Source organism: Emys orbicularis, chromosome 3 (assembly GCF_028017835.1).
Source record: "Emys orbicularis isolate rEmyOrb1 chromosome 3, rEmyOrb1.hap1, whole genome shotgun sequence".
NCBI lineage: Eukaryota > Metazoa > Chordata > Testudines > Emydidae > Emys > Emys orbicularis.
Window position 1 is genome coordinate 175385870 of NC_088685.1, and position 14655 is coordinate 175400524.

Here is a 14655-nt window from a genome sequence, read left to right on the forward strand (position 1 = left end):
CCAAAGCAGGGGATGCTAGAACATCTCAAGCAAAGGTTGTCAGTGTTTTGTAGCATGGGTAAAACAATGTATTTGTCTATAGCTTCATTCTTGGAGATGGCTGAGCCATTTGGGGGGTTGCCCTGCAGGTGCTGGGGGAGGGCGGCCCACCTGCTTGGGTGGTAGGCGGGTGGTGGCGCACGGACCAGGACCCCTGCTGGTGCTTGGGGGGAGGGGTCATTGGGGCCGGCAGGCTCCCTACCTGGCTCCGCACCTTCCCCCCATCCCCTCAGCAGCAGCAGAGTTTGGGTGTGGGAAGGGGGCCGGGAGATGCGGCACAGGATGGGGTGAGGCGGGCTCTTGGTGGGCACTTACCAAAATAATTTTCCAAAATAATTCAGCCTGAGCTAGACACCCAGCATGGGAAATTTCAGCCCAAACAATTAAAGTCTGGCAAAATTATAAGTAAGGCTGCAAGTTTGCCACGGGGGATCACAGAAGTAACGGATTCCCTGACTTTCTGTGACTTCTGCAGTGGCTGATGTGCCTGGCTCAGGGGCAGCTCAGGCAGCCCCTGCGCCAGGTGCACTGGCCGCTGCTGGGGCAGTCTCGGCCCATTCCCCCTCCCCCCCTCCCCCCGCAGCAGAGTTTGGGTGTGGGAGGGGGCAAGGAATTGGGGCACCGGCCACGGTGAGGTGGGCTCTGGGCGGCACTTACCTGGGGGGCTCCCTGGAAGCGGCGACATCCCCCTCGCTCAGCTGCTAGGCGGAGGCGTGGCCAGGCAGCGCTGCGCGTTGCCTCCTCCCAGAACGCTGGCGTTGCAGCTCCCATTGGCTGGGAACTGCAGCCAATGGGAGCTGCGGGGGTGGTGCCTGTTCACAAGGCGTAGGAAGTCCCAACAGAGGTTGTGCACCCTCCCCTTACACAGGATTTTCCACTCTAAATGTACATTTCTTTGCATATAGTATCTTAGATATTTACCTAATGGGAATGGTTTGAAATACATCGTAATTCAGTAATGACATGCTATCTTTCTGGTTCCTTCATATCTATTATTACAAAGCACTTTATGAAGGGATGATAATGATGAGATAAACTACCAGATGAGCTTCTGGGAAATGTGATGATTTAAGATGACTCAGCTTTTTGAGCCACAGAATGCTGCTGCACAAGGAATTTGTATTCCTGTTGTAATCAGGACTAAAATAATCCTGTGGCAAGTGAAGTTTAGGATGATACTGTGCCAGAGCATTGTATTATAATTTACCATTTGACTGTAACATCCCATTTGAGTTACTCCACTTTGCAATTTAAAATGTCACTTTAATGTTTCCATTTTTTAAATCTACAAAAGAATCCCCCTATGTACAAACATCCTTAGTTCTGGCCATTATAGTGCTGTTTCATTAGCCAGATGTGTATGTGAACATATTTTTGGTTAATAGTATCATGTCAGATAAACTTTATTCCTAGCTTAAACAAATTTTTCAACTATCAAAACACAGTATTTCTTTGCAAAAACTTCATGTTTATTGGTTTGGTGTGAATGGTTGACAATAAGTCTTTATCTGTCTATCCATCCACCTACCCACACACACACATGAAGGTGTTCATACCATACACACCACATATGAATTGTTCTTGTTCCTATGGGCTTCTCTTAAAGTTTTAAATGATTTCAGAGAGCAATTTTTGGATTAATACACAAATCCTTTGTCTTGAATGCCAGCAACAATGCTGTATGAAAGCCAACCCCACCAGTTATGGTTCTTAATTTGAGTGACACCTGGATGCTTTGAAAGCTAATATAAAATCTCTTTTCCTTAAATTCCTTGTAGGTCAACCAGGCCTCCGAGAAGCTATCTCTATGTCCTGTATAACCAATGGAAGTGCAGGAAGCAGAAAAACAAGCCATAGTTCCTCTGTATCAGTTGCCAGAAAAGAGACCCTCTCGTCTGCTGCTAAAAGGTACTTGCTTCTTAAAAAGTTAAATTATACAAAACCACAATAAGGAAGCCCCATTCTGGGTTAATTTTGAAGTTTTCTGATATATACCAATTAAAGAATAGGATTTAGACTCATAGCATACCATTAGAATTCATTACAGCTGGATATATAGAAAGGGGATCACAAATGGAGATCACTTTGGTTTACAGTGTACAATACCTGAAATTAAATTTTCACTAAAAGAGAAAAAAAACATATTTATAATAGGGATTTTTGTTCCAAAATTGAACAGACAGACATCATGCTTGGACAGACATTCATGCTTTTTAGCATGCACCTAAATTTTTTTATTCTTGAAAGAAAATAAACAACAAATCTGACATCATGGTCTTGAAATAAAATAGCAGATGATACCAAAGTGAAAATTATGAAACAAGTTAGGTGAATTTAGGACAGTGTGTTAATCGGTTCTTTATAACTTTATACATCACATTTCAAACTTAAGAGAGTTCTTATTGCAGGATTTTACAAAACAAATTTGTAAAAATAACATAGCTTGAATTTGCATTTTACTTAGTATCTAATATATATTTTAATTGATTTTTTTCATACAGTGGTTTCAGGAGCCAGCAAAGTGTTTTCTTATTTATTGTTTTCTTCAGGGACTTTTAACCACTCATTTTTCAGCATCTCAGAGGAATGGTTTGTTTCTGCTCCTGTTTGTTGGAGAGAATGAAAGAAAAAGCTGCCACAGATACAGCTATGGAACACAGCACACATAAATGTTTTACCATCTGTTAAATTATATGTGAAAAGTTCTCGGTCTCTGTAGAGTACTGTGCTGACTTCAGTGGATGATTTATAATTAAGTGTGGATTTAAATGCTGTGCTACACAATTAGACAGGGATGCAGTATATTTTAGGGATTAACAATATTGTATGTAAACCTAGGCCACTTACCTTTTCTTCTGCCTTTAATTAGTAAAACAGTTAAACAGGAAGAGTGAAGCAGAAAATGTTTAAGGCTCTTTTGAGTACAGAAGGCAGAATTAATTTGCTCTTTCCTGTTCTCAGTTATGTAGTGTATTAGTTTTTAAATGTCTGACTTCCCCTATCCTACAATGAATTGGATACTGAGTGATGTACATCTCTATCTATTGGAAAGCCAGGAGCTGTAAAAGAGAGAGTCACTTTGGAAGGTATATATGAGCTAGCACTTCCCCATTAATCTTGTCCTGGAAGTATGGAGTCCGTGTGGCTGCCCTCTCTTTCATACTTCCTTCCCAGCTTGTCCCTCCCACATCCTGCTCAAAGCAAAAAAAAGGAGACAAGGGAAGAGACTAGCTATGTCAACCTAGCTTTTAATGGAGCCAGACCTCAGGGAAGAAGATGGATGGATGGACGGCTGACCAGAAGGAAGGAAGGAAAAGAGAGTTTGAGAAGAATCAGAGAGAATGTCAGACCCAAGACCTTATGGGGGAAAGAATCACTCCTGCATCTCCTCCCTCCATGTCACCAGGAGCTCTGTGAAATCACCTAGGAGAATCTTGGACATATACCACTTCACCAAGACTACAGATAATCTGGATAAAGGTTCCATGGGCTCTGTGACACAGCTTGTCCAGATGAGAGAGAAGTCAGCTGGTTGCTGTAGGATCATACATTTGTTATTGGTTGGGGAGAAAACCCATCTATAGCCTTCCAGGATATTACTCTATGTGGGTATGATCCTAGAAACATACTGGGAAGGCTTCCATGTATCCAGACAGACTGTCTTCTCTGCAGTTTTACTTCCAGGAGTGCTATTAATTTCAGCCTGTCTTCGCATCACAAATTTCTTACACTACTTGGCTGCCAGTATAGACCAGGCTTCCTAGAATATAACTTAATTAGTAGTTCTTCTGGTGGTGTAAAGGAATCTCCATTTTCTGGATGATTCACTCCTTGTTTCATCACTGGTACAGCAATATTCTTCTGAATCTAAGGTTTACTCACCCCAACAGCTCAGGTTTGTATAATTGCAACACAAACTTTTCGGTTTAGAGAATGCCATTCAGGCCCCTTTGCTTTCAGTGCAAATTTTCCCCTTAAAGTGCTCGTGCAACATCAACTTGTTGAACTGAGGGCAGTGAAACTAAATCTTATATTTGCACACTGTTACTTAGTGGCCTTCTGGTTCTGTTATGGTTCAACAGCTGTACAGCAGTGTCTTACATCATCCCACAGGTGGGATGCTAAAAATTGAGCCGTAATTTCAGAAGCACAGACTGGGATTTTTTAAAGGCACCAAGGGATTTGGGAACCTGGTTCCTTTGAAAACCTGAGCCTGGATAGTCTCAGTGTCGTATATAATTCTGGCTTCTGTTAGGGCAGGCTATTTACAGGGCAAAGCTTGGCTCAGATGAATGGGATTGATCCCAGGGGAATGGCACCTGAATCTGGAGATTTTCCATTCTGTATGTCAGTATCTGGGTCATCTCTTAGAACTAGCATGCCACCAGGAATTCTGCAAAATCACCCAGATTTTTCTGTTTCTCTATCCCTTTCCTATAGGGAGAGAGTATTTTTGATGAATGGAAGAGGAGAGCTGGGTTACGCTTTCCTGTTCCTTTTCCCAATTCCTTAAATTCTCTGCAAAACCTGACAGGTCAGAGCAAAGGTGATTTTGTTTGACCCCCTCTTAGCCATGTGTACCTTGGTTTTCAGGTCACAGGAATGTTTCTGAAGGACTATAGATATCCTTCGTTAAGGACCGTTTCCCTTTGAACGTTTTGGGGAGATTCAGCCTTCTGGTCTGACTGAAGGCCACGAGTTCCTGATGGAAAGAGCTGGTAGATTGTCAAAAGCAGGTTGGAGGTCACCAGGATCTGAAAAGTGTTCACATTTTGGTGTGGTATAAGGACTGCTCTGCAGATGACTAGATGGCTGGCTGTTCACTCATCAGCCATTGTGGTTTATTTTGGACAGTTTATAAAAGAGTCTGTGGATTAATGTGACACAGTTTCATTTGGACTGTGTGTTCTCCAAAGAATGACTTCAGTTAAATATAACCTTAAAATGTCAGACTTCAGGTAAGATCACATCCTCACTCCAGTCTCTGGTTTGTTGTAGTTTGAGAGAAGAAGAAGAGACAATTCACAAGTTGGAATTACTTTCCAGTAATTACCTTTGTCACAGTTCTCTCTTCCATCCTGCTTTCACTCTCCTCCCCATATACTTCATAACACAACTGTGTGTATTTTGTTGGTTTCTTGACTAGAGAGCTAGGGGAAATGCTTGTTTGTGTGTGTCTTCCTGAGTGACACACACTCTCTCTCTCTAACTCCTTGCTTCCTGGTAGATGGACTCACTCAGTCTTTGATTCATTGTAGGAAAGGGGAAGAAGAGGTTATGACAAGCATCATTGTTAATAAGTAAATTGACCATACAGGATTGTGAGCACAAAGTAAAGCTTTCATAATTGTAATAAGAGCCTGTTATTTTCTTTAGTGGTAAGACATTGCTAGGGCTTGTTTTTCTGTACTCCATTATCTTGTCAGAGACTTTGGAAAAAGGTGAAAGTTGTTCGAAGTGTTCTTGTTTCCAGTAATGCAAGCTAAACCTAGTGCAAACAAAAAATGGCTTTCAGAGTTCCAGTTGAACAGGGACTTGAGACCACAGGTTTATCTACCAACCCACCAAAAGTCATCATGCTCTTATCTCAGGAGCCAATCACAAGCATAGCTTCACTGAAGGTGAAAAAATACTGTTGCGTGTTCCATAACTGCCTTCAAAACAAGCATATTTCTATTTTAATTTCTCTTCTAGTGACTTCCTTTAAAACAAAATATGCCTTGACAAGTTAAATTGAAGGAAACTCTCAAAAACAAAAAACTTGGGTCTGTGCCCTTTCTTGCTGCTTTATGATGTATGACATATCCCTGAATGATTCTTTATAAATATGTATTTTTTTGATATTGAAACCATCAGGAATATCCTGTCTTTTATTCCCTGCTTTTTACTGCAGTTTTCCCCGAAAGGATTCGGAGAAGTGGGTTGGAAACTTTGAGCCCTTAATTAGTGGGATGAGATGTTGAATCTTGAACAAAGACAGCTTTTTCTCCTACCTGCACTTAGTGAATTTGAGTTAAATAGCGACTAACAAAAACAAATGAAAACCAGTGTTTTAGATACTCTGAATAAAAATCATCTCTACTTTCACTTAGAATCAGATTCTGTTTCCATAGTTTGTGCTAGTTTTCCATTCCATCTGGATTCTGTTTCCAGAGTGCCTTTTGGGGGGAAAGGTAGATAGATGAGTCCAGAATTTCTAATTTAGTAAAGGAAGCAGGAAAAAAACACCCTCCTCTTTTTTTCTTTTTCATTTGGAGATAGGGGGAAAAACAACATTTCATCTCTTCTTTGTACCTACTTTGCTGCTCTAGGCTGTATAATCTTTATTTTTTTAATTTGTAGATTACTTTTAACTTGAGAGAGGGAATACCAGACAAAATTAGAGGCGGGAGAATGGTAACCTTTCTTCTTGCTGCTTTTATTTTGTTTTATGGCACGTGAAAAATTTAGTCAGACTTCAAATTGCTGTAACATTTAAAAGTCCACCTTCAGTATAATTAAAGGAAGAAAACATCTATATGCAGCAGAATACTACTTCCTTGAGAAGCTCGTCTTGCCATTGTGTGTTTGCTTCAGCATGTCACAGGTAACATGCAGCAATGTACTTGAAATAAGTCACATGACGAGTAAATTCTCAGTTAAGTGGGGATTGCATAACTGGTCTTTTAACTCTGATCCTCTCCATATTCTTTGTACTTTAAAGAATGTTATATGGCAAAAATGTATTGTTGGCTGTTTCAGGACTGTATTCTTCTGCTATGGGGAGAAACCTGCAGGAGTGAAAGATCCCTCCTAGTTTAAACTCTGAGTTTAGGTGAATTCTACTCTCAAAACAGGGAGATTTGAGACACTGTTGAGGAGTTAGAAAACATGGCCTACAAAGTCTCTGGATTCCAGTATGGTGGTCCAGTCCCCTCCTCATCCTCTCTCTTCGCACCAGGAGCATTTGCCTGTAAGGGGACACACTCACACATTTGAGGAGAGGACAGGGGATGCAAGAGAAGATGTTCATTTCCTGTGAAGGGGGAATCATGCTGCCTGGAGAAGCTGCTCCCCCATTATGCCCCAACTTATTTCCCCAAGTCCAATAAAGTGCTGACCACTCGAAGGACTTCCCCAGGCTTGGGAAAGGGGTGAGCATTCTACAAAGGCTCTGCTTGTCCTTTCCCATGAATCTGGGGCCCTTCTGCTCCTTGGTGTTGCTTTGCTCCCTTTCATACATCACAGCACAACGGATCATGGGGACCTGAACTAGTGAGGGACATCTACATTAGAGAGTCACATTTTCAAAGAGTGACTGTTAATTTTGTTTGTGCACAAATGTGGTAACTAGCCATCAGTTTGTCACATAAACATGTATGCATGAGCACATGCACAAAACTAGCCATGTTGAGGCTGGGTCCAAATATCAGTGACAGCAATAGGAGTCTTGCTATTGACTTCAGTGGACTTTGGACCAGGGCCTTCATGAATAAGAACATTTTAAAATTGCCACTTAAAATTATTTAAAGGGATTTAAAATGTTAAAACAATAAAGATTATGCTCCATTACATTGTTAAAAGTGAAGGAATTGTAAACTCATAGTTTGTTTACCACAGGTGCTGAAAAAATGACAGTTTAACCATTTAATATCTGTTATGGCCAAATAGGACCAAAAAAGGTGTACCCAGTAGTTGATTTGGTACATGGCACATTTAGTTAATCCACTTCTGGAGAGACCCATGACCAGTCAATGCATTTTATTGCTGACAATGGAAGGCTTGAAGGCACAAAGTTTTTTTTTTTTTTTTAAATGGAGATATCCCATCTCCTAAAACTGGAAGGGACCTTGAAAGGTCATCGAGTCCAGCCCCCTGCCTTCACTAGCAGGACCAAGTACTGATTTTGCCCCAGATCCCCAAGTGGCCCCCTCAAGGATTGAACTCACAACCCTGGGTTTAGCAGGCCAGTGCTCAAACCACTGAGCTATCCCTCCCCCCCGCATACACAACCATCTGCAGAGAGAGATACAGCAGAACCTAGGATAGATACAGTGCATATTTTAAATTGAAAGGAGCTGTGTTCAGTTTTAAATGGGAAGGGGTAAGTGATGAACCTAAACCAGCGAAAAACCTTCGCTACTTTTCCAAGTAATATAATAATATTTCTTAGAACTTGACAGGAAGCTCTCTTCAACTGTTTGATCTTTGCTTTTAGCAAAGTACTTTACTAATAATTTCATTAACAAAACTCAACAACATCAGTAGATGACCACACATTTTCTTATGGTGATTATTCTTTAATGAATTTTGAATTGCTTCTTCCTTCTCTGATAAAATGTGTGCATTTTTTTCACCTTCAATTTATTTGCTTATTCTCTATTGTTCCATCTTATACTTTATTTTACAGCGGTACAGAAAAAAAGGAAAAACCTCAAGGACAGAGAGAAAAAAAAGAGGAAACTCATTCTAATGATCAAAATCCACAAATTCGAGCATCACCTTCTCCCCAGCCCTCCTTACAGACTCTCCAAACACACAGGCAAACTCAAGAAAGCAAGAGCTCTGCTCCAGCTAAAAGGTTTTCACAGTACCAAAGTACAGAGCTAGAAAATGGTTGTAATGATACTAAGAGTCCACATTTAACAGCAAATTTTGAGAAACCAAGATCCAGTTTCACAACTGAGTGCAAAAATCAGTATTTTTTGTGCTGCAAAGTTGCACATAAGATGCATTACAACATTTACCATAAAATAAAGATTAAAAATGCAAATATTTCTTAAAGATGAGAAAAATAGAATTATATCCTGTGTACTTTGCAGTGTCTTAAGACATCCTAATATGATAAAGAGAGATTAATTACAATCTTATTAAATATATATATATATATATTAAAAAAATGCCAAGATGTAATATCTCTGAAAGTATGCTTTAAAGGCATTATGTTAAACATGGCCAACTAAAACTGTGAAGCACGTCTTATACTGTTTACCACATGTCATAATAGCACTTGTCATAAACTAGTATCATTACAACCCTTGACTCGGGTGCCTTTCTTCCCAAACTACTGTTTAACGTGACTGCAGTTTGGATCTTTTGCTTTTTTCTCATATCCCTGCTTGATTACAGAATGATCCATTTCATCTGATATCTAGGATTCTGATTCTACAGACATGTTTGGGGTCATATTTCTACACCAATGTTAAACAACTGTTTGACCGGGGAAAGGGGAACGGGAGGGATTCGTTTAGGGCCTGATCCTGCAGCCTTGCACATACAGAATTCTTGCTGATTTCAGTGAGAGTTAGGTGCAGAAAACATCTGCAGGATGGTGCTCTTTGATTTTTAAAATTGAATATTTTTCAAATAAACCCATTTTAAAACTTGTAAATGTTCAAGTTCACTCCTAGTTTGTTATGATCCATTGTCACCTTTATTATTTTGAAACCTTGGGAAGGTATGGAATTGTTTCTCGGACCACTTGGCATTTTAGAAGACTAAAACAAACTCAATAACAAATGAATTATACTCTCAAATTTGCACTGGTTTACAAAACTATGTTGGCTTGTGTTGCCTGACTTCACAATTCTAATAGAAAATAAAAACAACCCTTTCACTTGACTGATGCATGTTTAACACTCATAAAGGCTGTGTCTCCATGTCTTGCACAAACTCTTACACAATCTAAAGTTGAACTTTGGTTTGTTATTCTCCTGCCTGGCATCTTACTGTAAAGAGACTTCTTGTTCGTGGGTTTAGCATACTAATTTGTTGTGGGGGGAGATGGCTTTTTAGTCTCTCTTAATATTTTAATATGTCTTGTTAACTTGTTTGTCACAGTCTTTTTTCAGCTTCTTGAGATACTGTGGAAATAAGCTTGCCTTTCTAGAGTTGCAGTTTGAATGTTATTCTTGCAAAAAGTATTTTTGACTGGATGAGTTGCAAGGTTGTTGGCAGGGCATCTGCAGAATCATAATTCAGGTTATTTAATAACTGTTATAGCCAGACCACATTTAAACAAATTTCCTATGATAAAGATATTATACATGAAATTAACTTCAGTGAAACCAGTGACTACAAAACAGTTTTAAACTGCCATTAGCATAAATTTGGCTCCAGCAGGATTGCTGATGTAGTCTATCAGATATTCATGGGTCTAATTTTCCATGATATTGGGCCAAATCCTGCTTGCCTTATTCCTCTCCAGGAAGTCTCACAGAAGTGAATGGAATGTTGTGCATGAACAAAGGAATCAGGATTTTGGACCATTGTTTTGGAGCTGTTTGTTTCCAAACAGTCAGTGGCTTACAGGGTTTGGAACTTCCCACCGCAGAATACTTTTTATGGAATTGTGCCCTATCTATGTGCTGACAAAACAGCTCAGCATTCAAAACATTTTATTGTGTTCAATAGCCATAGAATAGAGTTAATAATTTGTGTTGAAAATAGAAATCTTTTCAAAATTTATTTATTTGTTCTTTGAGCTAAACTTTTCTAGCCTTATTAAATTCATTCCACTTATCGTTTTAATTTACTAGCAATGTCACAGAAAGGTAAAAAGTCATCCGTTATTAGGGCCACTTTAAAAATCACAATGAATAGGTCAAACAAATGAATTTTGCAATTGCCTTCCTCAGTTGCTTTCACTCATCTGGTTAGAACTTTTTGACTAATCTTTATTTCTGTTTTCTGGATCAACTTGAAGGAAGTCCTAGCACTGCTTTTGTCTCCTGCTGCTTGATCTGTCAGTTGCATACCAGCACCAGCTATCGTTTGCTCATTAATTTTTAATTTTAAAAGTAAATTTTGTGTTTTTTAGCATAAAGCGAACTTCGACTACTGAAAAATCACATAGCATGTGGGACAACTCAGATGACAGTCGTAATAAACTGTTGAGGGCAGCTTCAACATCAAAACTGATATCAAAAGTGGCAAAAAATGCAGAGAAGTAAGTATTGCAGTTTGTAGCAAAATGGTATCCGCAAATTTTAAGAATAAAAACCCTCTGAAATTAAATTTTTAATTTTATTACATACACAAATTTATAAACTGTCAGTTTGCATTGTTAATATTTTGTAGATGTTGTCTGCATAATCTGCTATTCACCTCTCTAATGCAAGATATCTCCAGAGAATCTTAAAATCCCTGCAAAATGTAGATGTATTATTTTAAAGCATGAATATGCTTACACTGCTACATGTTTGGATTTTACAAATTATGCATGCATATTAAGGCCCACTGTCATTCATGTATAAATTTCCCCACTTGGAAATGATTGCCTAGGAAGAAGTACTGCAGATGATCTGGGGGTTATAGTGGATTACAAACTAAATATGCGTCAGTTATGTAACACTGTTGCAAAAAACGCGAACATCATTCTGGGATGTATTATCAGGGGTGTTGTAAGCAAGATAGTCCAGAGGAGAGCAACGTAAATGATTGAAGGTCTAGAAAACAGGACCTGTAAGGGAAGATTGAAAAGTTGGGTTTGTTTAGCCTGGAGAAGAGAAGACCGAGAGGGGACATAACAGTCCTCAAGTACATAAAATGTTGCTACAAAGAGGAGAGTGATAAATTGTTCTCCTTAGCCACTGAGGACAGGACAAGAAGTAATGGGCTTAAATTGCAGCAATGGAGATTTAGATTAGACATTAGGAAAAACTTTCTACTGTAAGGATAGTTAAGCACTGGAATAAATTACCTAGAGAGATTGTCTAACCTGTTCTTTAAAACCTCCAATGACAGAGATTCCACAAACACCTGTCAGGGATGGTCTAGTTCAGGGGTCTCAAACACGCGGCCCGTGGGGTGATTTTCTGTGGCCCGCGAGCCCCTCGCAGCCCCCCCGCCCTCTCCCAGTCTTTACCAGAGCGGCTCCGGACGGACGTGCACCGGGAGCAGGGCATGCTCCCTGCCTGCCCTGCGCAGCTCCGGGAAGAGGCTGGAACATGGGGAACGGGGGGCGGAGGGGCTGTGTGTGGCTGTTGCTTCAGGCAGCGCCCCCAGCAGCTCCAATTGGCCGGGAACGGGGAACCGTGGCCAATGGGAACTGCTGGCGGCAGTGCCTCAAACAACAGAAACACACAGCCCCTCCGCCCCCGTTCCCCACATTTCAGCCTCTTGCGGGGGCAGGGCAGACAGGCAGGCAGGGAGCCTGCCCTGCCCCCAGTACGCGCCGGGCCAGATCCTGCCCCCCCGCACCCCTCCTGCAGCCGAACTCCCTGCCCTGAGCCCCCACCACACCCCACACCCCTCCTGCACCCCCTGGGGCAGGGAGGAGGCAGAGTTGGGGTGGGGATTTCGGGGAAGTGGTTGGAATGGGGGCAGGGAAAGGGGTGGGAAGAGGCGGGGCAGGGGCGGGGCCTCATGGAAGGGGTGGAGTGGGGGCGGGGCTGAGGGCGGCGGGGGGGGAGGTGTCAGTAATGTGGCTCTCGGGCTAGTACTAGTCCTCATGTGGCCCTCATGGTCATTTGAGTTTGAGACCCCAGTCTAGTTAATATTTAGTGCTGCCTTAGCACAAGGGACTAAGTTGATGACTTGTCAAGGTCCCTTCCAATCCTACATTTCTATGATTCTGTAAGTTTTCTCCACTTCTCTTTTCTTTATCTAAAAATACATTTTGAAATGTTAAGGTTTCAGACAAAGTTTTTATTTCATTGTAAATTCAGATATGCATTTTCTGGATTTATGTTTAGCTGCAGTTTTACACTTAAAAGTAACTGTAAAATGGCGTTGTGAGGTTCCATGTTTCCATATCTCAGATATGCTCAGTTTAAAAATAAAGATTTTTTTCTCATGGCCCATTCTGCAAACTCAACCTGAAAAGTAAAACAGGTCTTTTTTCCTTCTTGAGCAATATCACCAGGTATAAAAGGCCAAATTATACTCTCGGATACATCTGTGCTACTCTCTTCATTTTTGATGAGTTTGCAGAAGTTTGATTTAGACCCTGATCCTGCAAACACTTATGCACATGCTTACTTTTACTACTGCAAGTAGTCCCATCAAACTCAAGCGGTAGTAAGGTTAAGCATGTATATATATGTTTGCAGAATCAGGTCTCAGAATTTAGTAGGTTTTTTTTTAAAGGTATTGATCATACATAATAGGGCATAAAGCTTAACTGTGTTGGCTCTGCATTGCTAACAAAGAACAAGAAGTAACATTTTTTTCTGTGGTATAAACAAATACCACTCTGAATACACACAGGGAGCAGATGTCTTCAGGAAAAAGGTGCCTTTTTACACAGTAACTTCACTGTAGAGCTAATTAACTGTAAAGGTGGCTTAAATAGAATTGCTTTGAATGAAGCTGCAAAATGATGTGTGTAAATCAGTAAGAATACTGATGAAATACAGGGAGGTTATCATTAAAATGAGTTCTGAATTTGTAAATGAAATTAAAAAATAAAATTCAAATCTACTGGCATTAATGAATGTATTAATAATGTAAAATAGGTTGTTTTATACAGATTCTCAGGACCAGTATAAAACTTAAAATGGAAAGGGACACACAATAATATGCTAATCTTACCCGACAGCAATACATACATTTAGTAATAACTTTATACCTAGACTGGAGAATTCTGTAGAACACTAAAGTATTGTGCACTAAGGATTATGGTTTAGACATTCTGCACACCATTTTCTTCCCTTTTCTAAATGGTTTTTATTGTTGAAATCTAAAATTCCTCTGGCAATTCAGGCTGTTGCTGGATACGGGTAAAAGCTATTTAAAGACTGAAAAACTCTCTAGCTAAATCCTCTGGCTTTATTTCAGTTTATCAAGTTCCTTTTTTCAGTTATTGCTATCCTGTTAAAACAGCTTAATTACAGTAGACATTATATTTAAAAACGGTTGCTCTTTACAGGCATTTTGAATTTGTGCAGTAGTTCAGACATATAGTCGGTATAGATGTTTTGTCATTTTTTATGATATGCTGCTTATCCTTTGAAATGCTGCAATTATTCCACAGTCTTTCCCTAGAATAAGAAAAAATTATACTTTTCAGTGATCGTGGATTAAATGGGGGCCAGAAGTATTAGGAATAATAATAATTGCTGGAGAAAAACAATCATCTGAGTGCATCTTCAGGTCATTGTTTAGCCTGAAATACTTTAATGAAAGCGAAGCTTCAAAAGTTGTGAAAACATTTTACCATCATGTCACCTGAAGACTGTGTACTGTATTCTTTACGAAAGTATCATATCATTCACTTGTCTCTGCACTGAAATTCATAGTAAAGGCACCCCGGGTTGGGGAGGGGAAGGGAGGAGAAGTGGAGAGAAGGACATGTAAATACCAACTTTTTACAAATATGCCCTTGGAAATGCATGCCCAACTCCTGTTGAATCAGTTGGCTTGTGTGCATGTATCAGAGGGCAGCATTTTGCTTATTGCATTTAAGGTTATTAATTGGGGGAAGTTGCAAAAGCCCAAAATGCATCAGAACCATCCCATTTTTGGTGTGAGGAAACAGGGACCCAGCCCTAACTTGGGCCCTGGACAAAAATCCCTTTATACATGCTTTGGACTTTAGACACAGATTTTGAACTTTGTTTATTAGGAGCAGTTTTAAAGCCAGTGCCATGCTATAAATCATCCCAATAAAATAGCAGGAAGTAGTGTAACTGTCAC

General features: G+C 40.1%; 1 protein-coding gene across 1 annotated transcript in view; it reads left to right on the forward strand.

Annotated features, from left to right (window-relative positions):
- The window catches only part of EML4 (EMAP like 4), a 156444-nt gene that overhangs the window by 53797 nt on the left and 87992 nt on the right, over positions 1 to 14655 (forward strand). Inside the window, exons 3-5 of the mRNA XM_065402276.1 lie at positions 1818 to 1947; positions 8429 to 8599; positions 10838 to 10966. Coding sequence (XP_065258348.1) covers positions 1818 to 1947; positions 8429 to 8599; positions 10838 to 10966 — 430 coding nt within the window. The remainder of the gene's footprint in view (positions 1 to 1817; positions 1948 to 8428; positions 8600 to 10837; positions 10967 to 14655) is intronic.